This window comes from Hylobates moloch, unplaced genomic scaffold, assembly GCF_009828535.3.
Source record: "Hylobates moloch isolate HMO894 unplaced genomic scaffold, HMol_V3 SCAFFOLD_3, whole genome shotgun sequence".
In the NCBI taxonomy this organism is placed as follows: domain Eukaryota; kingdom Metazoa; phylum Chordata; class Mammalia; order Primates; family Hylobatidae; genus Hylobates; species Hylobates moloch.
Genome location: NW_026652278.1, coordinates 35,763,233 through 35,789,423, shown reverse-complemented (window position 1 = coordinate 35,789,423; position 26,191 = coordinate 35,763,233). Strand labels below are relative to the sequence as shown.

At 51.8% G+C, this 26,191-nt stretch overlaps 1 protein-coding gene across 4 annotated transcripts in view; it reads right to left on the bottom strand.

The window, feature by feature from the left end:
• The window catches only part of CRTAC1 (cartilage acidic protein 1), a 165,644-nt gene that overhangs the window by 14,200 nt on the left and 125,253 nt on the right, over window positions 1-26,191 (bottom strand). For 3 of the 4 annotated variants that reach the window (XM_032134898.2, XM_032134906.2, XM_032134890.2), the window contains exons 7-14: window positions 25,241-25,386; window positions 22,077-22,213; window positions 18,188-18,270; window positions 17,164-17,264; window positions 16,524-16,692; window positions 5,271-5,416; window positions 3,858-3,900; window positions 1,333-1,476 (exon numbers count right to left, since the gene is read on the bottom strand). In XM_032134898.2, the coding sequence (XP_031990789.1) occupies window positions 1,333-1,476; window positions 3,858-3,900; window positions 5,271-5,416; window positions 16,524-16,692; window positions 17,164-17,264; window positions 18,188-18,270; window positions 22,077-22,213; window positions 25,241-25,386 (969 nt within the window). Of the gene's footprint in view, window positions 1-236; window positions 886-1,332; window positions 1,477-3,857; window positions 3,901-5,270; window positions 5,417-16,523; window positions 16,693-17,163; window positions 17,265-18,187; window positions 18,271-22,076; window positions 22,214-25,240; window positions 25,387-26,191 lie in introns of those variants that run through there. The other variant, XM_032134913.2, reaches the window with a different exon arrangement.

Sequence of the window (26,191 nt, the reverse complement as noted above, 5' to 3'; positions counted from 1 at the left end):
ACTCTGGTCCCCCAAATGTGAACATTGTTGTACACAACCAAACCACTGCTGGTGCTTGAGGGTGATACCTGCTTTGTGTTATGATCTGCTTTCAGAGCATCTCGTGGTGGAAAGGCTGCTCTAATTCAGCATTCCAATCAGTTCTACTTGCCCCAGACCCTTTTTATCATCAGCTTGGCACTAATATCTAGTAGAGAGTTTATTGGCATAATTTCTTCAGAAAAGAGGCTGGAAGGCTTGGCAAGTTCAAATGATAACATTTTTATCAAGAGTCCCAAAGGACCACCCTTTTCCCTCCCATCACCACCACCAACACCAATAAGGCTTTCTGTAGCACAGGAAGTCAGGGGCAAAAAGCAGAAACAGCACAGGCCAAACCAGCAGGCACATGGTACATTATCGGATCAACCAGCAAGCAACCACCTGGGAGCCATCTTTGTTAAGGGCAAAATAATGAGCTCATGAGACACTGGAGGATACAAGACTATCTTGAATCTTCTGAAGGAATGAGTGAGACTGGATGGGGTATTGGGGAGACTTTCCTTTCTGTTTTCTCAGAAAATATGCAAAGAAAGGCTTCACAAACAACTAAGGTTGTGTCAGTATCACCCAACCTTCCCTTTTCAAAGATGGCCACCCCTGTTGTCCATTCAGAGGCAGCACGCAGCAGAATCTACTGGGCGTGGAGAGAGAGACAGGCAGCAGGAGATTTAGTTTTCCACAAAGGCTGTTAGTTTTGTTTTGTTTTTTCCTTTATTGATGGGATTTAAAGTGCATATAACTGAAGGCAAAGTCCAAGGCCTAGAGAAAGATATGAGGCCCAAGAGAGAGGCTCAGAGATTCTAAAGGCGGCGGAAGAATACCCACCTAAAAAGGCCACTTGAGCTGCAAAAACGATGGGGCAGGGAGATAGAAAATGGGAAAAAGAGAAAGGGGGTGGGGACGGGGTGGGGGTGGAGGAAGGAGTTTGGGAAGAAGAAATTACCAGTTTAGAAATTCGGCCAAAGATGAGTAGTAGGAGTTAGTTTATATCCCAGCTATGAAAATACGGGCTGACCTCAAGGTAGGAACAGTTGTTTTAGGAAAGGTAAGAAGAATGATAGCCTCAGGCCAGGACACAGCATCCCCTGGCCCTTCAGGTGATGGTAGAAGTGATGGGGCTTCTCCAAGCCTCTGTCATGGTCTTCCCTGGAGACCCAATGTGGGTCAAAGGAGACTCTATCCAGCCAGGAGAAGGAAGGGGCTGGGGACCTTGATCTGGGGCCTACCCAGAGCTCTCCAGTGGAAAGCAACATCCCTTTGCTACTGGACTATGGCTGGGGCCCCACTCACCCACACAGGCTGTGCCATCCTCGTTGGGCTCGTAGCCCCGACTGCACCTCTTGTTGGTCCGGCACCTGTAGCTTCCATAGGTGTTGACACATACGGGCTTGTCTCGAGGGCACACGAATGGGAACTGGATGCATTCATTGGTGTCTGCAAGGCGAGGGGAACCACTCACCATGAAGGCATGGGGCAGCAAGTCCCAGCCCAGGCTCTGCCTGCCTATACACTGGCTTTGGGAATGTGCCTTCCTCGCGGAGCCTCTGTTTCCCTGCTTCAGTTCCCTTGGCTGGCTCCTCCTGTGCTTGGTCTCTACATGCTGGGGGGCACTCAGGCTTGGTCCTGGGTCCTCTCTTCTATCTACCACAATCATTCCAGGTGATTTCTTCATGCATGGATGATTCCAAAAGTTCTATCTCCGGTTACAACCTCTCCCACTGGCTCCAGACTCACGAATACAATAACCCATGACCTACTTGACAGCTCCGCTTGGATATCTAAGATGCACCTCATGCTTAATATGTCCGAAATAGAACTCCAGATTCTGCCCTGCCCTTAAACCTCTCTTGCCCTCTGTTCTGTCTTCTCTAGCTCAATCAATACCCCCATCATCTATCAGCTGCTCAAGGGGAAATCAGAGCGACCCCTGATTCCTCTTTCTTGCCCCCTGTGCAATTTCACAGCAGAGCCTGTCCACTCTGCCCCACAGTCCACCAGTCCACCTCTCTCTGTCACCTCTTTCTCATTCCTCTGCCACCACCCAATTTCCTGCCATCGTGACCTCTTGCCTGGATTTCTGCAGCTGCCTCCTTACAGAATACCTGGCTTCCTCTCTTTCCTCCAATCCACTCTGCAATTCAGCAGCTGGAGGGAGCCTTTAAAAATGTGAATCACATCATATCACTCTCCAGTTTAGCTTCCAAGGCCCCTAAGAGCAAAATTCAGACTCCCTACAGGGGCCTCACGGACTCGCCATCATCTCCAGGCCATACTGGCATCCCTTCTGCTCCTTCGACACACAAAGCCTTTGTCCTGTCTCCCGCTTTTCACTCTTGCCTTTCCCTCAGCTCTTTCTGGGCCTAGATCCTTCTCATCCTTCAGGTGTCAGCTCAAAGTCTTCCCCCCCAGGGGCCCTCCCTGACCACTCTGTCTGGAACAGTCTCCAGGGAGCACCTTGCTCAGAGGGTTCTGAAATCATCTTGTCCAGCTGTGTGGTCATGCGTTCAGGGTCTGTCTCCCTCCACTAGAATGGATGCCCCTCTTGTGGAGGCGGGGGGTGGGGGTGGCACTTGGCCTACATCCCCAGCTCCCAGCATGACACTTGCTGTGTACGAAGCACATAACTGCCTGTTGGGTGATGAAAAGGACGAGGAGGCTGATCTCAAAGGGTCCTTCCAGCAGGCAGGGAAGACTGTGGAATTTCTATGCACCTGCACTATGTGTTTGGAGTGGGGCCGGGTGGGGACGTGGAGAGTGTAGGGGAGTCATTTCCTCCTCCAGCCACCCTTGGCACCACTGCTCCTCCACCTCCCCACCTGTGCTCCTTTGTCCAGACAGTGTCCCCCACCAGAACCCTGTCTCCCCTCTCTGTGACTGCCAAACTGCTCCTCATCCCTCAGGGCCCAGCTTGGACCTCACTTTCTCTAGGGGACCTTCTAGGACCCTTCCCAGGCTGGTTTAGGGCCCCCGCTTTGTAGTCGCCAAGCCCCTGCCCTCCGCCATCTGGGCCCTGATCACACTGTGTGGTCGTCAGTTGTTTACTTGTGTGGCTCTCCATTGGCTTTCAGCTCCTGAGAGTGGTATCTGTCTTGTTTACTCCTGTATCTCAGTAGCAAAGGGCTAATGAGCAGCTGCAGAGTAGACTTGGGAAGAATGCTGGATGAGGGTTCAAGGAAGGAGGGATCCTTGGCCTGACCCCTCATTGCTGGTCACTGGGATGGAAAGTGTTGTGGGTGAAGGTCTCCTGGACGCTGAACTTCTAGGCTGCCCCTTCTCATTCCAGGCCCTTGGGGACTTTCAGAAAGTTCTTGGACCCTCAAGGAGCTGCCATCCTGGTAGTGCTGCAGCTACCTGCCTGCCCCAATACTGCACCAGGTGTAGTCTCCCTTCCACACTGCGGCCACGCTCTATACACTATTTTGCCCCATTGCCCTTGGCAATGCACACCCTTGCCTGCCAGCCCCCTTGCTTGCTGCTCCACATGGACTTGCTGGCCATGGCATGTGGCTATTCCCCCTGTGCCAGGGAGATGGTGTGTCTCCTTCCCATCTGCCCTTTCTCAGTACTCATGGCAGGGAAACACTGCCAGTTTCCAGAACCGCAGTGATTCAGCCTGTGGGTCACTAATATCACTCCCACCCCGGTGAGTCATGTGGCGGTTGTCTTGGCATCTGGAGTCGCAGGACAAACAACACCCTCCCCTGTCCTCCTTTCTGCCCCTTGCTTGCACCCTGGACCTTGCCATGAGTCAGGTGGGCATTCCCCAGGGAGATTCCGGCCTCTGCCCCATGCCCTGGTGACTGAAGGCAACTCACCCATGCAATGGCCATTTTCCTGCTGGGAGAATCCTTGGCCGCACTGCAAGGTGGGCAGAAGCAGAGACATGAGTGAATTGAGAAGGTCCCATCCCAGGTTCCCTCCTAGTCACAGCCACAGAGCAGCTGTCACCCTAACCACAGTGTGAGGCCTGCTCTGAGTTCTGAGCCTGGGGGGGAGCCCCCTCCCTTGTAAGACCCTTCCTTTGCACTGAGAACAGAAACCTGGGGGGAAGGCCATGAATGGATACGGTTCAGACTCTTGCTCACTTCCCTGTGCAGGGGATCCACGTGTCTGAGCTGGGACACCTAACAGAACCTGTCCCTCCTGTAGCATCACCCTGAGACTGAGGCTGGGTCTGTCAGGGCAAAATGAGGGCTGGGAGATGCTTTTTGAGGTGTCTGCTCACTGCCCACATTCACTTCTCCAAGAACCTCCCCCTCACACGGGTGGGTGCCTGCAGCCATGCTTGTGTCCCACCTCTCTGGCCAGGGCTGATGGGTGGACATCCTAGCAGGAGGGAAGACTCAAGGTTTTACAGCAAGAATTTGAACCAATTGACTCAGAGACTTAAGAATTGGGAGCTGGCCCTGCCAGGCTGTGGAGGCTCTACCATGCCCATATGGGGATCTCAGAGACAGCAGCCTGGGGTGGGGCAGGGGACGAAAAACGTAACACACATGACACAAAATGTCAATCGACCATACTGATGAATGAGGTGGGTGGATGGGGATTGTTGTGGAAGAGGGGCCCCTCTCCTCCCAAAGCCAGTGCACTGACAAAGGTCCTTGAGCTCCTAGGGCTGAGGCCATCAAGCTGCCAGTTTCTACTCATCCTGAGCTTCCCTGAGTTTTGTGAGTGATCCTCTTTATAAACCCCCTTCATTTGTGTGAGTTTCAGTGGGTTCCTGTTACTCGCCACCAGGTGAACCCCATCAGAGTTGGAACGACACTGCCGAGATGGGTCCAGAGCTGCTCCTCAAAGAGCCTCCAGAAGCCCTGCTGCAGGCTCTGAGCTCCACCCTAGGGCAACAGGAGGTCTTGTCAGAGACTTGGAAAGAACCAGGAGGGCAGCAGGAGACCTGGGGTCATTTTTTAACTTTGCTCACAACTGGCCGTGCAGCCTTGGTGGATTTCCTCTCTTAACCTTGGTTTTCTTCCTCTGTAAAATGGGTGCAAAAATGCTTGCCCTGCCAATACACCAGGGATTCTTTGAGGAGCAGAAGAGATGTGGGTGTGATAGTGTTGTGCAAACTACAAATGGAGGGATCCGCATGAAGCCTTCGCTTTGCCAAGAAGATTTCCATCACTCTAGAGGCTGAGTTTGCAGATTCCTGGGAACCCAGCTTCAGCCCATGGGGTTGTGGGTGGTGCCCGCTTTTCTGGCTATGAGGCCCAGATGCCTTTGCCCACCTCCAGTGGAGCTGGGTCCTGAAGTGTGTCCTCATCCCGGGGGTAGAGGATCTCCAGCACCGAGTTCATCTCCCTGCTGGCCACGTTCCGGCTCACCATCTTGCCATCTGGCCACGTCACCTCCACACTGCTGGCTTCATCCTTCCCTGAGGGATGGAAGGAGAGAGCATCAGCCACAAAGGAGAGCAGGAGGCTCTCAGCGGAAGCATCAGCATCAACGAATTCATCCATTGAATAAAAGCATGAATTGAGCACTGTTCTAAGAGCTAGGGAAATGGTGAACAAGACAGATTTGAGGTCCCTCCTTTCTGGAGCAATGCTGTCCAATAGACTTGTCTGTCTGCAAGGACAGAAATGCTCTGCATCTGTGCTGTCCAGTACAGTAGCCACTGGTCACATGTGGCCGTTGAGCACTTGAAGTGGGACTCATATGACTGAAGAGGTGAATTTTCAATTTTATTTAACTCTAATTAATTTAAATTTAATAGCCACACACGGCTGGTGGCTGCCATGTTGGATAGTGCAGCTCTCAAACTCACGTTCTAGCAGACAGGCCAAGCAACAGGAGGCTGTACTGGAGGATACAGTAAAGCCTGTAATAAGCAGGTTGTCTTTGGAGTCTGGGGTTCAAATCATGGCTCTACCCCTTACCTGGTATGTTGGAAAGAGCATGGTGGGAAGTGGGTGGGAGACCTGGGGACAAATCCCAGCTTTGCAGCTAACTGGCTTTGTTATCCCGGGAATGCTTCTTGTATTTCTATTTATTGAGCTCTGCTAAGAGCCAGGCTCTCTCTTGTCACTGGGGATGCCCCTGTTCTCATGGAGTTCCCACTCCAATTGGGGAGACAAGCAAACAGATGAACAAATACATTATGCCAGATATTGACAAAAGTAGGGCAAGTAGATAAGGAGGAGCTGGGGGTTGCCAGGGCCTTGCCTAGTCAGGTGGTCAGGGACAGCCTCTTAGGGAGGGGGCATTTGCACTGAGCTCTACATAATAACTTGGAAAAAGAGCTGGGCATGGTGGCTCATGCCTGGAATCCCAGCTACTCAGGAGGATGAGGCAGAAGGATTGCCTGAGCCCAGGACTTCCAGGCCAGCCTGGACAACACAGTGAAACCCTGTTTCTGAAAAAAACAAAAAACAAAAACAAACAAAAAACAACTTAGAAAAGATGGAGCGATAAAGAGCTGGCAGGTGGAGGACAGGGGAGAAAGACCATTCTACAAATCTAAGATGCTTACAGAAGATGATGGGAAGCTCAGAGATATTCACAGTGAATCCATTTGCACACACCCCTAAAGCAACGTGCCACGTCATTGGTGGAAAGCAGGCTGAAAAGATTTGTCAGATGTTTAGGCACTGTCAAAGCAGGCCCCACTTCCCCGCGTAAGGAAACAGGCCCATCACTGTGGCAAGGTCAGGCTAATGGTGATGGATCGGGGTGGGGAGGAGGCGGGGGCTGGGCCTTACCTTCCCGGAGAGGCTGCTCTCAGGTCAGCCCCTGGGAAGGAGAGCTGTGTCCAGCACAGACAGGGGGAGAGCACAGCCCACTGTATCACCCATCAGGGCTGAGCAGATATGGGGACACGGGGTCCTGCAGGGGGCCTTGAAATCAATACACTCCCCCAAACACCATTCCCAGGCTAAATAATATATCACCCACATATATGCACTATTATTTTTCCTAATATGTATAGATACTGTTAGAAAACAAATTAAACTTAAAATTGCTCTTGAATGTATATTCGTGTTTGGTCATTACTATCCACCAATGAATTTTACAATGATAGCTCCTATGGGGTGGACGGTAGTTGGCAAAATATCTTGATGTATAAAAGGGGTTCCCATATTTTAGAAAAGGGGGTTTGGAGGCCACATGCAGACTTGGAGGAGAATCTCTGTGTAGACTTCCTGTAGAGACCACTGTGGGGCATGGAGGAAGAGAGCCGGGTGCTGGGGGGACGATCCATGATGAGGGAGGTTCCAGAGGGAGTTACGCCTTGCGAGCCACACCCCCCAGCTTCTAGATCCTTCCCATGTTTGGTCTCCTTTTGCTCTCTAACCCTGGCCTCCAGGGGAGTATCACTGGAACATCCCAGCCTTGCTGCTGCCATGCTGTGAGCCTGTGAGGGCCAGGACCACAGCTACACTCTGAAGAGTCCATGGAGAAGCAGCCCCTGCCCTCATGGGCACAGCAGGCAGCAGCAACGGAGAGGCTCGGAGGCAGAAGCTCATCCTCACACACTGAGTTCCTCTCCCACACAGCTCAGTTTCTCTTCCTACAGGGAAATCCTCTCTTTCCAGGCCCAACCTTACTGTTGTGGGTTTTGCTTTATCAAGCAAGAAATTATTTCTCATCAATCCCTCAATCTACAAGAATTCCTTCTGCAGAAGGGGGGTGAAAATGGGACTGGGGAGTGCCAACTACGGATTTTTCTTTTCTCTCTTTTTTTTTTTTGAGATAGTATCTCAATCTGTCACCCAGGCTGGAGTGTGGTGGTGGGATCTCAGCTCACTGCAACCTCTCCCTCCCAGGTTTAAGCGATTCTTCTGCCTCAGCCTCCTGAGTAGTTGGGATTACAGGCATGTACCACCACGCCTGGCTAATTTTTGTAATTTTAGTTTTGCCATGCTGGCCAGGCTGATTTCAAACTCCTGACCTCAAGTGATCCACCCACCTCAGCTTCTTAAAGTGTTGAGATTACAGGCGTGACCCACCATACCCAGCCAGATTTTTCTTTTTCTAATTTGAAGTAGAATCTTGAGGTGCAAGAGATTTGGCATTTTCAGGGTGTACAGTTCCCAAATTAAGTGGCACATGTAAAAGGTAAATATTTGCCATTAAAAGGAGACAGAGAACAGCAAATGTTTCTTACCTAAGCCTGCAGAACAGCTATATGAATATGTTTTCCAGACTGACTGAAGGGCCACAAAGGACCCAAAAGAGTTGCAGAATATTCATAGAAAATCATAGATTTGCATGTGGTACTTGCAGCACTTAGTTTTTTTTTGTTTTCTGTTTTTATTTTGAGATGGAGTTTTGCTCTTGTTGCCCAGGCTGAAGTGCAGTGGCGAGATCTCAGTTCACCACAACCTCCACCTCCCAGGTTCAAGCAGTTCTTCTGCCTCAAGCCTTCCTGAGTAGCTGGGATTACAGGCAGCTGCCACCACACCTGGCTAATTTTGCATTTTCAATAGAGACGGGGGTTTCTCCATGTTGGTCAGGCTGGTCTCGAACTCCCGACCTCAGGCGATCCACCCCGCCTCGGCCTCCCAAAGTGCTAGGATTATAGGCGTGAACCACCACACCCAGTGGGACTTAGTTTTGAGTCCTGCTTCCGCAGCTTCCTCCAGACCCAGACGTGGTGCGGGGGGCCTGGGGCTATGAGATAAGCAGGCCTCAGAAAGCACAACCAGCAGGACTCCCTCCTCTGCCACTGTTTTTTGCTAACTTAGGCATCCTCTCTGGGCCTCAGCTTCTTCATCTGTAAGATGGGGGTGCTGGTCGATGGCCTTACCACTCCCAGGAAGCATAGCCTTTCTACCCTGGAGCAGGAGTCCTGGCCCACCGTTAACCATTCACCTCAGCATCCCTGGCACCATCGGCTCTTGGACATGGGGTCTTCCTACAGTTTCTAAAGGGCTTTCAGGTATTGGTAATAACAGTGAACACTGACAGCGTGCCCCAAGCTGTACCAAGTGCTTTATGATGCTAACTCATTGAAACTTCACATCTCCATGAGGAAGGTGCCAGTGTTATCATTTCTGCCTTAGAGATGAGAAGGTGCAGCCATGGACAGATGCAGTGAACCGCCCAGTTGCCCAGCAGAGGTCCGACAGATCCCAGAGCCGGTATCTACTGTGCCCCTGTTACACTGCTCACCCTATCCCACGCCCAGCAGCCACCATATACCAAGCTTTGTGCAGGGATTTGGGATTCAACAGAGAATGAGACAGACCCAGGCCCCATTCTCATGATTCCCTTGGGAGCAACGAATACAAGTGATTATATTATAAGCTGGGAAAGTGCCACAACAGCACTGCTACCATCCGGTGAGAGAGATGGGTCATTTCATTTGGGTATTGCAGGAGGAGTAAGAGTTTGTGAGGTGGAGAAGGGAAGGAAGGAGCATTCCAGGGAGAGGATACAGTGTGGGCAAAGGTACAGCGGCGTGAAAGGGTAAGTTGTAGCTGAAGATCGGGAAGAAGTTCAGAGCGGGAAAGAGTGTCAGAATGCGTATCAGGTGGGAATGTGTATCAGAGGAGACCGGGGAGGGGCTTCAGAGGCTTCACACTTACGAGGTGGGTATTTATCCCCATTCTCCAGATATCGACATTGAGGCTTGACAAGGTGAAGTGACTTGCAGGTGTCTGAGCTAGGACTGGAAACCAGTCTCCTGTCCTTAGGTGCAGCTCATCCCTCTGCCCAGGCAATCTGCATAACATCTTAAGTCTTCCCGGGGCTGCACAGGCCGAGGGGGACTGGCTCCCAGACACTGCACACCAGCAGCCTTGAAGCCAGCCAGTTCTGCCAGGCCTGTGTATAGGGGAGGGCTGAGCAGAGGAGTGCCCCCCATTAACCAGCAGAGACATGAGGTCAGGAGCAGCAGTGAGTCACCTCTGGCAGCTTTTAAAGGACAGAGGCCAAGGAGGCAGAGAGAATTGCACTTTTCAGAAGAATTACAAACAAAACAGATGGTGGGAATACAGTTGGTAGAATATTTTTGCACTTTAATAAAGCAATTTTTATGTGGGCCACTGAATTTCCCTTCCCTAAATGAGCAACAGCCGGCGCGGAGAGGCAGCTCTGAGTCACCTGCAAGCAATTAGCTGAAAGGACGGTGGCATGTGTGGGTGGGGTGGGGCACGGGCAATGTGGGGCGGGGGAGGGGAAGGGGGGGTGGAGAATGGTGGGGGTGGCTGCCTGAGCCAGTGACTCCCAGTGGAGCTGGCGGAGGCAAATAGATGATTGGTGTTGTTTTTATTTTCTGGGTTTGGGAGTGAGCTGCCTCGGCCCACTGCCAGCTGGGAAGTGGAGGGTGGGCATGTGGGGCTTGGGGATGGGTTCCGAGCAACCAGGTTGGTGGTGGGAGAGCCCTCGACAAGGGCTATAAGCAGAAATGCTTATTTTCAGCTGGAGGTCTGTCTGCACTGAGGAGCAGCAGGGACAGGCCAGGGTGGAGAGAGGCTGTGGAACTTGGTGTGAGGGTCCACTGAGCAAGGCAGGGTCCACTGAAAAGGGACCCCACAGCAAGATGTCGCTATGAGAGCTCTGCACAACACAGTGGGCCCTCTGGGAACCCCGCATGCTGACACTCATTACCCGTGGACCGAGGTGGGGAGTACAGGTGAGGGCCTGCGTCCTCTGGGTGTGCTCCAGCGGGAGCAGACACGATGTGCATGGGGCAAGGCTGAAGCTGTCTGGGAGAGGCACACGTGTGCACACTCACATACATGCCCGTGTACCCACACATGCGCACCGCACCTTGCTGCAAAGTCATGGAGAGGGAGCGCGTGATTCATTGAGGCAGGAAGGGGGCAGGGGCCCTGGGGGCAGGCTGGCAGGGGAGCTTCCCACGGGCCCCTCCCCTCTACTCCTCAGTCATGCGGGACCTCAAGGCAGGCCTTTCTCAGATTCATGTTGTAGACATCCCCACTTCTCACCCCAACTGCTCAGAATTGGAAACGATCTAACTGTCCTTCCAGAGGGGACTGGGTAAATAGATGAGGAGCGTGAGTGCTGCCTCACAGTGAAATACTCCACAGCACTGAAAGGAAACAGATATGCACAGACTTGGCATGCTGTCCAGGATGTGTACACACACACACACACACACACACACACACACTCTCACACATGTATGTAAGACAGGCTTTCACTCTGTTACCCAAGCTGGAGTATAGTGTTGTGATCATAACTCACTACAGCCTCAAACTCCTGGCCTTGAGCGATCTTCCTGCCTCATCCTCCGAGTAGCTGGGACTATAGGCTTGCACCACCACACCAGGCTAATTTTTGTAGGGGGGGGTTTCTCGCCATGTTGTCTAGGCTGGTCTTGAACTCCTGGCCTCAAGCAATCCTCCCTTCTTGGCCTCCCAAAGCATTGGGATTACAGGTATGAGCCGCTGCACCCAGCCTTGGACATAGGTTAAGAGGGGGAAAAAAAGCAAGTTACAGAAACAATTGGAAAATATCATTCTTTTGATTTTAAAAATTGCCAAGAAATATGTGTCTGTGTGTTCCTGTGTATATGACACGTAATAAAAGCACATCACAAGCATGACCTGTCCAACCTGGACTGCTGTGTTGGAAAACTGCTCCTTGCCCCTTCCCCTCTGCACTCCCAATCCATTCCTCTGTTCTGCATTTTCTTTTTTTTTTTTCTTTTGAGACGGAGTTTTGCTCTTGTTGCCTAGGCTGGAGTGCGATGGCACAATCTTGGCTCACTGTAACCTCTGCCTCCTGGGTTCAAGTGATTCTCCTGCCTCAGCCTCCCTAGTAGCTGGGATTAGAGGCGTGCACCACCACGCCCAGCTAATTTTGTATTTTTAGTAGAGACAGGGTTTCTCCATGTTGGTCAGGCTGGTCTTGAACTCCTGACCTCAGGTGATCTGCCCGCCTTGGCCTCCCAAAGTGCTGGGATGACAGGCATGAGCCACTGCACCCGGCTGCTTTTTCTTTTTTCGTAGCCCATTATATCTTCTAACATTTTATATATTTACCAATTTACTATGTGTATTATGTATATAAGTTCCTTCTACTGGAACGTAGGATGGCTTGTGGCAAGGATCTTCAGTTCTGTGTTTGGCACACAGTACGTGCTCAGTAAATATGTAGTCACTAAATGAATCAAATGATATTGAGGGAAGGTGAAGGAAGAAACATTTACTTTTTCCTTAATATTCCAAACAGTGGTGAAATGATGAGTAATTTTTCTTCTTTTAAAAATAATTTTCTTATTTTCCTATAATCAATATGCATTGTTTTTACAATCAGAAAAAAAAAATTTTCCAAAACATTCCCATTCTTTGGACTGGACCTTCCCACTTCTGGGCCTTTGGCCAAGCCAGCCCAACCCCTGGAATGCTCTCCTTAGGCCCTCGTCCACCCCTTCTAAGCTCCTACTGTCCTTCTAGACCTAATTCCAGTCCCACTTCCTCTGGGAAGCTGCCTAGAACAAAACTGATTTCTCTTGCCTGCGTCCTTTCATGGCCACAGGGCCAGTATGGTGGTGGGTCCAGATCTGCCTCCCATGAGAGTCCTGTGCCCATCTGCCTTCTGCCCATTGCCAGCCTGGAGGGCAGGGGGCATTTCTTATCTGCTTCTTTCCCCATGTCTCTGCCTCTCTTGGTCTTCCACAGGCCCATCTCTGTCTTTCTGTCTCCCCCGTTCTCTCTCCCCCAAGTCCTTCCCTCCATCTGGGCTTCTCCACTGGCGCCCTCGCTCCTGCTCCATTGCTGACTCCCCCATCAGTCAGGAAGGGCTGCGCTGAGCTCCACTCATAAGAGACCCAGAGGGGCCTTGGAGCTGCAGGGATGGAACTGCCCCGCCTCTGGCTGTGTCCCTGGTGGCTGGGTTGGCCACCTGCTGAGGCGCCTCATGACCCAAGGGGGCTGCACCTAGAGCAGCCTGCCTTCTAGTGCCGCTGGGAATGGACGCTGTCAACAGAGAGAGGAGTCTGCCGGGAGGCCACTTAGAACAGTTTGAGCCAGAGTTCAGACCAAGAACAAATCCCAGGGCCTTGCAAAATAGCAAGGACTGGCACCAGGCGGAGCTCCCAATGAAGTGCAGTGTACATAACCCTGAGTGTGGGGAGTAGGTGCCCAGAAGGGGCTCTTGAGCCCCCTTCTGCCCACCACATGACCTGGCTAAGGCTTTCCAGTTAAAAAAGCAATCTATTCTCCTGGCAGGGCAGATTCTGGCCAGAGAAGGGACCAAGTGAGGCCCCTAATACATCTCTTAAAATAGCAGAGGCAGACCCTGAGATGTGGGGAAGGAGAAGCTCAGTCCCCATTCTGCCCTTGCCATTGATTTGCAAGGTGAGCCTCAACGTCCTTATTGGCACAATGGAGTGGGGGAGTTGATATCCAACCAGAACCCTGGATAAGCAACCACCTACGATACCATGGCGGTCACCTTGGTGCTTGGCTGGCTGCACAAAGCAGCTACCAGAGGTATTAAGTCACAGTCAGGACCTCAGACCGTGGCGTCAGGGAGGTGGGATCCAAATCCAGCTCTCCTTACTCTGTGGATGTGTGATTTGGGGCAAGTTACTTGACCTCAGCCTCAGTTTTCTGACCTGTAAAATGTGGGTTATGATACCTGATTCTTCAAGTTGTGAAAATCAAATGAAGTGACTTAGGCAAACCACTCAGCCCGGTGCCTGGCACATACTAATTGCTTGATAAGTGTCGGCTACTGCTACTTTGCAAGACAGGACTATGTATTTAAAAGGTGTCTTGTGCCTTTAGGGCCAGCTTAGCTCATAGCTGCCTTAGGAGTGATAAACACTCCAACCTCAGGCTGACTTATCCAGGGTGAAGTAGCCCAAGAAAACGATCATACAACCAGGCCCTGGGTCCCCTAAATATTTATTGCTTCTTTTTCAGACTACACATAAATATTATGTGTTCCCTATAAAAATTGGGGCACACACACACAACAAAACACATGGAAGGAAATAAAAACCACACGCTCAAGGAAGCCTGGGTTTGAATCCCAGTGCTGCCATTTAAGTATCATGTGACCTTGGCAGGTTTCTTAATTGTTCTGATCTTCAGTTTTCCCATGTGTAACATGGGGATAATATTGCTCATCTCATAAGGTAGTCATGAGGATTAAATGAAGTAATAAGAGTGAAGTGCTTGGCACTGTGTCTGGAATAAGTGAGAGTTACTATATTAATCCAGCCACTCTGACAGAATCACTGTTCTCACTTTTTGCATTTCCTTTCAGTTTTTTTCTGCACATATGATGTGTGTATAATATTAACATTTGTATTTACTAATTTGAGACCATAGTGCCTATTCCTTTTATATTAAAATGGTATCATCTCATGAGGTATGAACACCTGGGGAAGGTGTCTGATTTTGAACCTAGGAATGTTTGACTCCAGCGCTTTCTGAACCATTGTATTTCAGTGAAGACACTCTGGGCTCCTCTACTCCTGCTGGTGTTTCTCAATGTTTTTTCCATCATTGTAATCCCCTTACCCTGCCAGAAGACTCTTTAGACTTTTTCCCCAATTCCCCCCATACATTTATTTTAAAATGTTATATTTTAAAATAATTATAGATTCACAGGAAATTGCAAAGATAGTACAGAGAGCTCCTCTGCGCCCTTCACCCAGTTTCACCCAATGGTTGCAGGTTGCCTACCCAGGGATCTGCCATGGCATGAGGCACCACAAAGACCCCCTCGGGCTGCCCTTGATGATAGTCACACTCACTCTTCTTCCTTCCACCATCTCTAAGCCCTGCCAACCACCAATCTGTTTTCCGTCTTTATAATTTCGTCATTTTGAGAATGTTATGTAAACAAAAATCTACCATACGTGACTTTTGGAGATGAGCTTTTTCTCCCCTTTTCTCACTCACCATAGTGCCCTGGTGATCTACCCAGTTTTTGCACATATCAATAGTTTATTCTTCTCATAGCTGAGTAATATTCCATGGAAGGGCTGTATCACAGTCGCTTGAACTATCAACACCTAGGTTGTTTCTAGTTCTGGGCTATTAAGTATAAAGATACTATGAACAATTGTAAAGATGTTTGTGTGGATATAAGTTTTTATTAGTGTGAGATAAGTGGCTTGGGCTATGATAGCTGGGTCATAGAGTAGCAGTTGTTTGCTTAGGTTTGTTTTGTTTTCTTTCTTTCTTTTTTTTTTTTTTTCTGAGATGGAGTCTCACTCTGTTGCCCAGGCTGGGGTGCAGTGGTGCAGTCTCGGCTCACTACAAGCTCCGCCTCCCGGGTTCACGCCATTCTCCTGCCTCAGCCTTCCAAGTAGCTGGGACTACAGGCGCCTGCCACAATGCCTGGCTAATTTTTTTTGTATTTTTTAGGAGAGACGGGGTTTCACTGTGTTAGCCAGGATGGTCTTGATCTCCTGACCTCGTGATCTGCCCACCTTGGCTTCCCAAAGTGCTGGGATTACAGGCGCGAGCCACTGCCTGGCCTTGTTTTGTTTTCTTAAAATAAACTGCCAAACGATTTTCCAGTGTAGCTGTATCATTTTACATTTCCACCAGTGATGTAGGAGAGATCCAGTTTCTCTGATCTCTGGAAGCTACCCGGATCCTTGCCAGCACTTGGTATTGTCGCTATTTTTAATTTTTCTTCTAATAGATGTGTAGTGATAGTTCCATTAATGCCACAGATATACTGTATATCTGTTTATGTGCTATATGCATGTTGATGCTTTTTTTATTGTTTGAGACAGAGTCTCACTCACTCCAGCCTAGGCCGGAGTGCAGTGGTGCAATCACGGCTCACTGCAGCCTCTACCTCCCTGGGCTTAGGCAATCCTCCCACCTCAGTCTCCCAGGTAGCTGGGACTACAGGCATGTGCCACCACGCTTGGCTATTTTTTTTTGTACTTTTGGTAGAGATGAGGTTTTGCCATGTTGCCCAGGCTAGTCTTGAACCCTTGAGCTCAAGGGATCCACCTGCCTCAGCCTCGCAAAGTATTAGGATTATAGGCATGAGCCACTGTGCCCAGCCCCTGATGCTTTTACAAATATATATATAATATGTATATATATAAAAGATAGGATTTTGTCATCCCCCTGCCCCTGCCAAGAACCCACTCTCTCCCCTTTGGGGTAACTTCACTCCTGTTGAGAATGCATGGTTTCCCAAGCCTTCTGTCCAAAACTGAACCAGCTCCCAAGAGGCCAGGGAAACAGCTGGTTTGGACACGTTTGGTGCAGCCCAGCATTTGAACAAGGCTACAGCCTTGAACAAATGGAGGATTAAACACTCTGACCCCAAGGTGAACTAATTCCACAGAGGCACTGGGGTGGGGACTTCTGCAAGTGAGATGCATGAAAATCTAACCAGCACTTTCCACTCTCCTCCTCTTGAGCTCAGGCTCATCTCAGAGCAGGGCTTGTCCCCAGTAGCTGGTGTCCACCATGGCTGTCACAGTAGAGTGGTGCCCAAGGATGCTCGGGCTGTGACTCCCTGAATCAGTCAGCATCCTGCTGTCCTGATAACAGCTCACTGTCCCCCACCGGACCCCGACTCACCCAGGCCAAAGTGTGCCACGGGCTCCATCTCACACAGGTAGCCTGAGCCCCCGTCGATGATCCTCAGGTGGGCCCCGCTCTTCTTGGTATAGAGCACGACCTTAGCCCCCCTGGCAAAGGCCCCAAACCGGGTGCGTGGCACCACTCGCAGCCAGTTGTTGTTGAAGCCCTGCAGAGAGGGTGAGAGGCAGACACCCGGTGGGCATCAGCGTGGTGGGTGGGAAGAGCAGGGAGCCAGGGAAGACGAGAGGGGGAGAGGGAGAAGAAGGAGGAAGAGAAGAAAGCGGGCAGAGGAAAAAGATAGAAAGAGGAAGCCAAGCAAGAAAAATGAATGAGGCAAAGACAGATTGGCTGAATGAAGGAGAGTCACTGCAGACAGAGGAGACAAAAGCCGAGGGACTCAGGGCACAGTGTTTGGCAGAGAAATGATAGTGGAAGGCAGAGAGGCAAGGGCTTCTCCCAAGGCGGCCCTTCCTGAGCTTCCCGGTGCTGCTGGAATTTACTTCCCTCCTCCAGGGCCCGGGACTTCCATTACCCACCATGCTGGCCAAGCCAGCACCCTGGCGCCTTGCCCTCACCAACTCAAGGTACCCGAGAGCACACAGGGCTGGGATCTGTGGCTCCTGAGGTCTTAGCGCACCTGATTGCCCCGGAAGACAGACAGCGGCTGAGCCATGGACTCTCCATGGGACAAGATGAGGTCCAGCATCCCGTCTCCGTCGAAGTCGGTCACCACACCCCCTACAAACAATGCAGATTTCACCTCTGGCCGTAACCCAGGAGACCCACAAAGGAGAGACGCTCCCAACCAAGTACAGTATCCACAGCCCTGGGCGCGGGAGCCAGAGAAAGCACAGCACCACGGCAGGAAGGCTGGGGCTTGGCACCCATCTCCTATCCTTCCTAACAGCAGCCTCATGATAGGACTCACGGGACAGACATTTCCTTCCTTCCCCTGGTCTTTGCATGGAGAGGGTGCGTGCAAATTACTCAGACCACATGGTCTTCTTTCTGGTCTTTCTATTATGGTTTGAATAATACACATCTGTTATATTTGCACAGGTTTTTTTTTGTCAATTTATCAAGTGTTTGCATATACATAGGCTCCTTTTGGTCATCATTATGACCCAAAGAGGTGAAGAGGGCAGATATAATTATCCTCATTTTATGAATGTGGAGAACAAGACCCAGACGGTAAAGTCGCTTTTCCAAGACCACAAAGTGAGGCAATCGCAGAGCTGGGTTCTGGGACTCCTGGCCCAGTGCTCTGTCTGACAACAAGCTGAGTGCCAAGAGGGGAGGAGTCAGATGACAAGATCCTCTGCCTGAGAGCAGAAGGGGCTCTCTCCTCTCCTTTCCATCCCCACCTGGCAAGGCATGGCCAGAGAAGCTCCTGCCTACAGACCCACAGATTCCCATTCCCCCACCCCCCATCAGCCTGGGATTGGGGGAGTGGACCATCCTCTCCTCTGCTTCCTGCCTGGCCGTCCCCAGGGTTCTCCCATCTCCACTCTCACCCCTGCCCTTGAGTCTCAGCCCTCAGTGTGGCAGGGACAGGAGCAGCTCTGCTGTGGGACTGGCTGCCCCATCCCTCCCACCCTCACCCCAGTGTATGAACAGTGCTAAGGGGGCAGTGCAGGCCAGATCCCCCAGGTGCCCCTCACCTGTGCCCCGGCCCTCAGGCTCCAAGGCGTCGCCGGGATTGAGCTCCTCGATGAGGGGGTCTCCATGCTCCCTACGGATGACGCTGCAGGAGAGGAGACAGGCTTGCTCTGGTGGGGTCTCAGAGGCCGCTGGACGTGAAGGCCCACCTGCTCCATTCTGTCCCCTGAGCATCCCCGGGTCCCAATGTGCATGGGCTGCCACCTGGCTGCTCACGGAGCCACTCTCTGCTCCCAGGCCCTGCCTACACTCTGCCTGTTCTCTGCCTGGGTTTTAATTTATGTTGGTAAATATTGATTTTTCCTTCTCTAATGGATGAATTATAGGCAGCCTGGGGAAGGGCAGTTGATGGATGAAGAAGGGGCAGGGACACAACTACCTTCAACCGACCTTCCTTGTCCTTCAAGTGGCCCCTGGGTTTCCTAGTTCTGGATGCTAACCGGGGTTTAACCCCACTCAATGCTACCTCCTCCATGCCCTCCTGGACCATCCTGCTGGAAGCAATCCCTTCATTCTTCATGGGCTTTATCACTTTCTGCCTGTGTTACAGCTCTGTATAAATGCATCTGATCTCCCCTGGTAGAATGTGAGCTCTCTGCAGGCTGGGACCTTGCATTATTCATCTTTGCTTCTCTTGTAGCATCTAACACAGTGCTTGGCTCTCAGAAAGCTCCAAGCACATGTCTGCAGGATACAAAGGTGAATTCCAGAGGCAAAGAGAAGAAAGGGGTCGCTTTGGGTTGCAGCGATTCTGTTTGGAACTCTGAATCTTGATGTTATTTATTTCAGAAACGTCTGCTAGAAAAGTCCTGCTCTTTCTCTACACTCAGCTGATGATGGCAGTGAGCTTTCCTCTAGAATTTTTCTCACTTGTTGTATTCTCACAGCCTTGGGTGCTTTGCCCTAGATGTGTGGGGCAATGATGGGAAGGTAGGGTGTAAGGAAGAATTGGCATCGCACTTCCTACCACATTGCAGGTTGCATGTGAGAAACACCAGAGGGCTGTCATACCGCCATAGCTTCAGGAGGGGGTCGGAGTCCCCTGAGCTGGAGCCTTTGGTGGCTGGGTGGCAGAGAGAGCTGGCAGATGCCCCATGAGGTGGGCTTGTGTGTTGGTGTGCATGGGTGTGCTGCCCACAGTCCCTTTGACCATATGTGTCTTGCAGACTCTGCCACAGCTGTGCAGAGACACTTCTTGGTTCAGGTGACAATGCAGTTAAGGAATCCTAAGGATAACACCCAGCAATCAATTCCACTGCATTTCTGTGTTCATTGAACACATTCTTAGGCAGCAACTATTGTGTGTCGGGCCCTGTGTGAGGTATGGTGTGCAGCAGAAAGGATGGAGCTCAGAGTCCGTGTTAACAGGAACCACCGTTCAGAGGGCTGAAGGCCCAGAGAGAGTGGGACATGGGGAGTCAAGAGTTGGGGAAGCTCACCCAGATTTGGGCAATCAGGGAAGGCTCCCTAGAGGAAGGGTCAGCTAAGCTGAGACCACCATGGTGAGTGAGCACATGTCGCTCAGATGAAGAGGGATAATTGGTGGCTAGAGGGAGTGGGCAGCCTGAGGGTGAGACCTGGCATAGCCTAGAACTGAAGGAAGCCTGCTGTGCCTGCTGCTTAGATGTAAACAGGGAAGTAGAAAGTGACGAGGCTGGAGACGCAGCCCAGCCGGGCTATGTGGATTGTGTCAAAGAGTTTGGACTTCATCCAAAGGCAATGGGGAGCTTCTAGAAGGTCTTTGGTGGGAAAGGGGTGTGGCCAGACTTGCATTTTCAACGGCTCTCTCTGCAGGACTAGAGACAAGGAGAGCAGCTGGGGGAGGTGCAGGAATCTCCGTGGGAGACCAGGAGTGGTGTCATGGTGGAGAGTGAAGAGCAGATGGGAGACATGGCTAGATGCAAAAGGGGGTGACCCTGCACACCGCAGTTGGCCTAGGAGTGTCCCTGTTCATGCCTTTTTGTCTCTGTGATTCTTTTTCTTTTTTCCTTCTTTTTTTTTTGCTGTGATTATTAAGAGAGCTCCCTTTCACTCTCATTAAGTGACTGTTTGGGTGATGAGTTCTCTGGATGCTGCAGGTATCATTAAAGGACGTGCAGACTCAAGCACACTGAGGCTTTGTGTCCCCACAGAGTGCCTGGCATGTTCCTGGAGAGCACCAGGGCCAAGGAGCCCACAGTGCCTGTTCAGTGACAGGTGAAAAGCCCCCGTGGTGTGGGACAGTTGGGGGTTAAACTTCCAGAGCTGCCAGCTGAGTGCCAGTCCCAGCTGCAGCCCCTCTCGCTGTCCTCTCTGCTGTGTGCTCAGGACCCAGCCATCTGCCACGGGGACTTGGGGCACAGCCACATACCTGGGAAGTGGCTTCTGCTGCTGCTGTGTGGAGGCAAACGCACTAACCCATTGGGCAGCCACGTGGTGACTTGCTCTGTCCACTGACAGCTCTGGGCCAGCCTGCCTTGTCCTTCCTCCCAGCCCTCTCTCCCCACTGCAGGGGACACTGGGAGATTTGAAGCAGGCTGGATGGGCAGGATGGGCAGGCAGACAGAGACTAGGTTCTCGGGCCACAGAGACCGGAGCATTAGATTCCTCAGTGCTCAGGCCTCGTCCTCCTGGCGAGTGACACTTTATTAGCCAGAGAAGGAAAGCAGTGTCTCTGTTAACTAGCAATTGATCTTCTGCAATTAATCTGGAAGTTGTGAATAAGCTTTTTGCAAGGCACCTAATTAGTAAATCTAGCGCCTTTGGGGGGTGATTACATCCAGTCAGGATTGATGCTTTGTTAATAATTATATTTTAAAACACGCTTAGTCACACTCATGCCTTTTAGCCTAAATAGTTGGGCCCTCCCGGGAGATGGGGTAGGGGTCTTGCGGGGCTGAGCAGGTGATCTGGACCATGTCCTGGATCCAAGGCCCTGGCCCACCCTCCTTTCTCCACCTGGTCCTGAGCCCCATTGGAATGTTTTAGGCCAGGAACAGGGACATCTCAGGCCACATGCCTGTCCAGGACTCCACCTACACAGGACTCATGGGGGGACCCTGAGCTCAGTTCCCCAACAGTGGTTCTCAAACTTCAGTGTGGTGAGAATCACCTGCTGCCTACTGTACTTGTTAAAATACAGATTCCTAGGCCTCACCCCCTGAGATTCTAAGTCAGGAGCTGTGGGGTAGGTCCTGGGATTCTGTACTTTAAGCACTCTGGGTGATTCTGATGCCAATGTTCTCTGGACGTCCCCTTGGAGAAATATTGCCACAGCAAATCCAGCCCTTGCTCCCTAGACACACTGCTCAGAGGCCTGCACATTCCCTCCATTTCTGAAACCCTTTTCCTTGTCTACCAGGAACCTTTGTCATCCAGAATTTCCCAAAGGATGGTTTGCAGAACACCAATCTCAATATAAAAATCTGTGGAAGAAGTGCCCTGTGATCTGGCCTATTTGGAACACTCCATCCATCTTTTGGAAAATTAAAATATTTATGGTCAAGTTAAAGGTGCTGAGAAGTCCTGCAGTAAATAAACCTGCATTTACTTGGACCCCGTAGCCCCTTTTCGTGGTAGTGATTGGACCCCGTAGCCCCTTTTCGTGGTAGTGTGGCTTTGTATCTTGTGGCGCTTGGGTTCTGGGCACACTTTGGGCCACATTTCCCTTCCCTTTCCCTGCAATAGCAGAGGCCGGCTCCTTGGCCAGGCTTTGCCCTGCGTTCCCACAGCCTCTTGCCCAGTCCTCGCCCTTCCTTCCTTTCTGTTTCTTCATCAGGGGACCTGCGCTGACCTTGGCCTGACCCCCTGGCCCTGGGAACCCTCCCCTTCTGATTCTTAAACCTTCTCCCTGACCGTTCCTCCCACCAGCTGCCACGGGTGAAGAGCCACAAGCCAGGATGGAGCATCTACCGGAAGAGGCGGTTGGCTGAGGAGCTGCGGTAGGCGATGTTGTTGAAGAAGATCTCCAGCTCTTGGTCATTGTCAAAGTCGGCGGTGATGACCGTGCGGACAGGGGAAGGCATGGAGAACTTGGGCGAGGCGATGTCCTGGAGGAAACAAGGCTGGGGGTCAGTGGCAGGAGAGTGGGCTCGGGCGGGAGGCCAGCTCTCCTCTATGGAGTGTGGGGGCAATTAAAAATATGAGACAGCCCAACCCAACAGCTCCTCTCCTGCCTCCCCCAAAGGACCTGGGGGCTGCCTTTAGGACCACACAGACCTCAGGCTGCTTGTACGAGAAGAAGCAGGGAAGAATAACAGTCGTGACAGGCACCAGTGAAGTGCTTAGCCGATCCCTAGTCTGGGTCACACCTGTCCATCCCTTCTGTCCATCCCTTGAGGCAGTACAGACATTAGCGTTCCCATTTGACGGGTGAGGTAACTGAGTCCTGGAGAAGGAGGGGAACTGCAATGTCACAGCTACTGAGTGGGGAGGCCAGGGCTTCTGATTCCGGACTCTGTGCCCTTTCTCCTAGGCACCCTTCCTCCTCTGTGCTGAGTCAGAAGCTGGGTGGGCACCAGAAATCTCTCTGCATCTAAATCCAGGCTCCACCACTGACTAGCTGTGTAATCTTAGGCAAGTTACTAACCCCCTCAGATCTCACCTTCCCCATCAGTTAATGTGGGAATCGTAATAGCTGCCTGGGTTGTGAGGATTGCATGTAAAATGCCTGGCACAGAGCGGGCATGAGACAGATCGCTGGCAGCCTGTCCTGCCTTACCCACCACCCGCCTCAGGGAAGGTGAAAGAGGTTACCTGTAGCTGTGGATTTGGCTGCCTCTACTACCTTACGTTGTTTCTTGGGAGTCTTTTTATTTTTATTTTTTGAGACATTTGCTTTGAGGGGGTTGCGGTATCAGCTACACCTGTCCGGGACTAATGGGGAGACCCCAGGCCCAGGATAGCCCAGCTGGGACTCCAAAGTGCTGGGAGGGCCTTGGGGGACCAGGCAAAGGGGCCCAGGTGTGTTTTTGCCTCTGAAATAGAAGGAGAGCTGGGAAGGGCAATCTTCTATTTCTGAGTGTAATATCCTCATCGTAGGTGGGTTTTTCCCCTAAAGACCCTAGGGGCCTGTCTCAGTCCCAGGGCCCACATGGAGAGGGCTGAGAAAGGTACAGGTGGTGTGTCTGGGAGTATCTGCTACCCGACTTGGGCCTGCTCTCAGCCTCCTGCTGCAGACCCTGTTTGGCAGCCACAGGGATGAGCAGGCTGGGTCAGCGGTCGAGCTGCCTGCTCTGGGGAGGCCAGGGAAGGAGGCTGTCTCCATCAGAGCAGTAATGAGGTTGAATAAGCCTGGCCAGCTGGTCAGGGTGGGTTGAGCTGGGCCTTAAGAGCAGGGAGCAAAAAGACCCCAGGATCTCTAGCCATTATGATTCTATTGATCCTATCAAAATGGAAACCTCCCATAGCCCCCTTGGGGTTGCCCTATTCGATGCCTGAGCTTCTGAGATAATGTATGTTAAGCTTAGCACAGTTCGTGACACATGGAAGGCACTTGATAAATAGGGCATTTACGTATTATTATTATTATTATTGCTCCTGAGAGCTCTGGGGAGGGGTCATCGGAGGAGTTAACAGGGTTCCTCACCCTCAGTGCATTGGCGTTTGGGACTGGATAATTCTTTGTTGTGGGGCTGCTCTGTGCACTGCAGGGTGTTCAGCCCTATCCTTGGGCTCTGCATACTAGATGCCAGGAGCGCTCCCTTCCTCAGCTGTGACAAACCCAAATGTCCCCAGACATTGTTGAATGTCCCAGAGGGAGGGCAGCAAGATCATCCCTGTTGAGAAGCTGGGTGAGAACAAGAGTGGAATAAAGATGGAAATCGTCCAAGATCCCAGGACGAGCTGCCCTGGGTTCAGGCATGCCCCCTCCCAGCTCAGAGAGCCTGAGTCTCAAGCCTTAGCAGGGAGGGAGTGGCTGGGCCTGGGCGTCCCAAGGTGGCTGCTTACAGGGAAGGGACTTGGTAAGGGTGGCCTCTTCTTGGTTACACAGACATGAGGCTCCTGGGGACTTCCCTGGGATCATCAAACCTCAGGAAAACCCTGGAACTTTCCCCTTTCCTCAGGGGTTTTTGGCGGACCTAGGTATCTGCAGAACAGTCCTGGCTCCCTGAGATCAGCTTCAACCAGCCCATGCCCTCTGTTGCCCTCCCTGAGAAAGTCCCAAACCCGCCCCTCATGCTGGTGGCACCTCCATCATTGTCACTAACAGCCCTTTTGAAGAATTCTTGGCATCGGTCTATCAACAGCTCAGGGAGGAGGCACAGAGAGGGCTCTGAGGCCACCTTGCCTGCCATCTGCTGTTTGTCTTTAGGGGCAGCTGTTGGGAACTCCGTGGCTTCAATCTTCCATTCCCTCCACCACTTTGCCCTTGGTCTGAACGTTAGTCTGAAAAGGTCTGAAAAGCTGAGGCCTGGCTTTTCTGGAGTGTGCAGGGGATGCCATCCTGTATCCCCTGCACACTCCACAAACACTCACCCTGCTTTAGCTGCTGGATCCTTTCCAGGAGCCACCAGAAAAAGTGGCCTGGATCCAGAGAGTGCAGCCCACCTCGCAGGACTCCGGCCCACCTTGGAGGCTGCTCTCCCACCTCTGCTGACCTGGATCTTCCTACTCTTGGCTCCAGAGCTCCTACAGCAGCCCAGCTGTAGTCCCTCGTCCCCTGGTGTAACCTTCCTTGTCACCCCACCCCCACTCGGGGCCCTGAGAGCCTTGAGCCCGGCTTGCTCAGCCTGGTGGGAGGAGTGAGGCAGCTCCATGGCATGCCAGGGCCCCCCTGCAGTGGTGCTGTGGGGAGGAGTGAGGGAGAGGCCCCTTCTTTTTATTTTATTTATTTATTTTTTTATTGGAGACGGAGTCTCGCTCTGTCACCCAGGCTGGAGCGCAGTGGCACGATCTCAGCTCACTGCAACCTCCGCCTCCCGGGCTCAAGATTCCTGTGCCTCAGCTACCGGAGTAGCTGGGATTATAGGCACGCACCACCACACCCGGCTAATTTTTGGTATTTTTAGTAGAGACAGGGTTTTGCCATGTTGGCCAGGCTGGTCTTGGACTCCTGGGGTGAGGCCCCTTCTTACCCGGAAGCGGACCTTCCCATGGGCGCTCATCTGCAGATAGAGGCGGTGGGGGCCATTCCAGTTGCCATAGACGATATCCACTTTGCCATCACGGTTGAAGTCAGCCAGGGCGACACCTCGCCCATGCTGGTGGGGGTCGTCCACACCTGGGGAGGAGAGGCAGGAACTCTCAGGGTGGCATCCCCTGCACACTCCGCAAACTCTCACCCTGCTCTAGCTCCGTGACAAGCAACTAGGGAGGGTGATTCTCATCTTGTTCCCGGGAGGAGATACGGGAGACATAGCTGCAGTCTCAGAAGCTCTCTATAGGGGCAGGAAGTGGGACAGTCATGTGGTTGAAGACCCGAGACTTGTGTTCAAGCTGTGTTTGCCCAGCATGCATATTATTTTTACCCTGTTTGGGGAGTGGCATGGGTTGGGGGAGGGAGACTGGGGGAAATTCTGGAGGACCAAAGGCTCTTCCTGGCCACCCCTAACACTGCCACTGGAAGACATTAAGCTGATCATGCCACTCTTTTGCTTAAGCTGATCATGCCCTCCAATCCTCTCGGGGAAAGTTCTAATTCCTGCCTGGGGAGCACAGGGCTCTGCCTGACCATGGTCCTGTCCGCCTTATCTGGTCTTGATCTGGTCCCACTCTCCCCATCTTTCCAGCTCCTGGGACTTTGCTCAAGCTGGTCTCTACCTGGGATGCTCTCCCTCTAGCTCTAGGTTACCCAGCTCCTGGTTATTCTGCTCTTAGCCACAATGTCACTTCCTCCGGGAAGCCCTCCCTGACCACCTATCTGAGACAGCTCATCTTGCCCGCCCTGTCAATCTCCCTGACAGCCTCTTAGTCTTCTCCTGCAACATGTTGATCACAATGTGCAGTTACGTTCCTTTGTGGTTGACTTGTTAGGGTCCGGTTTTCCCACTATCCCTGACGTCCCATGAGGTCAAGACTCTCTTCTT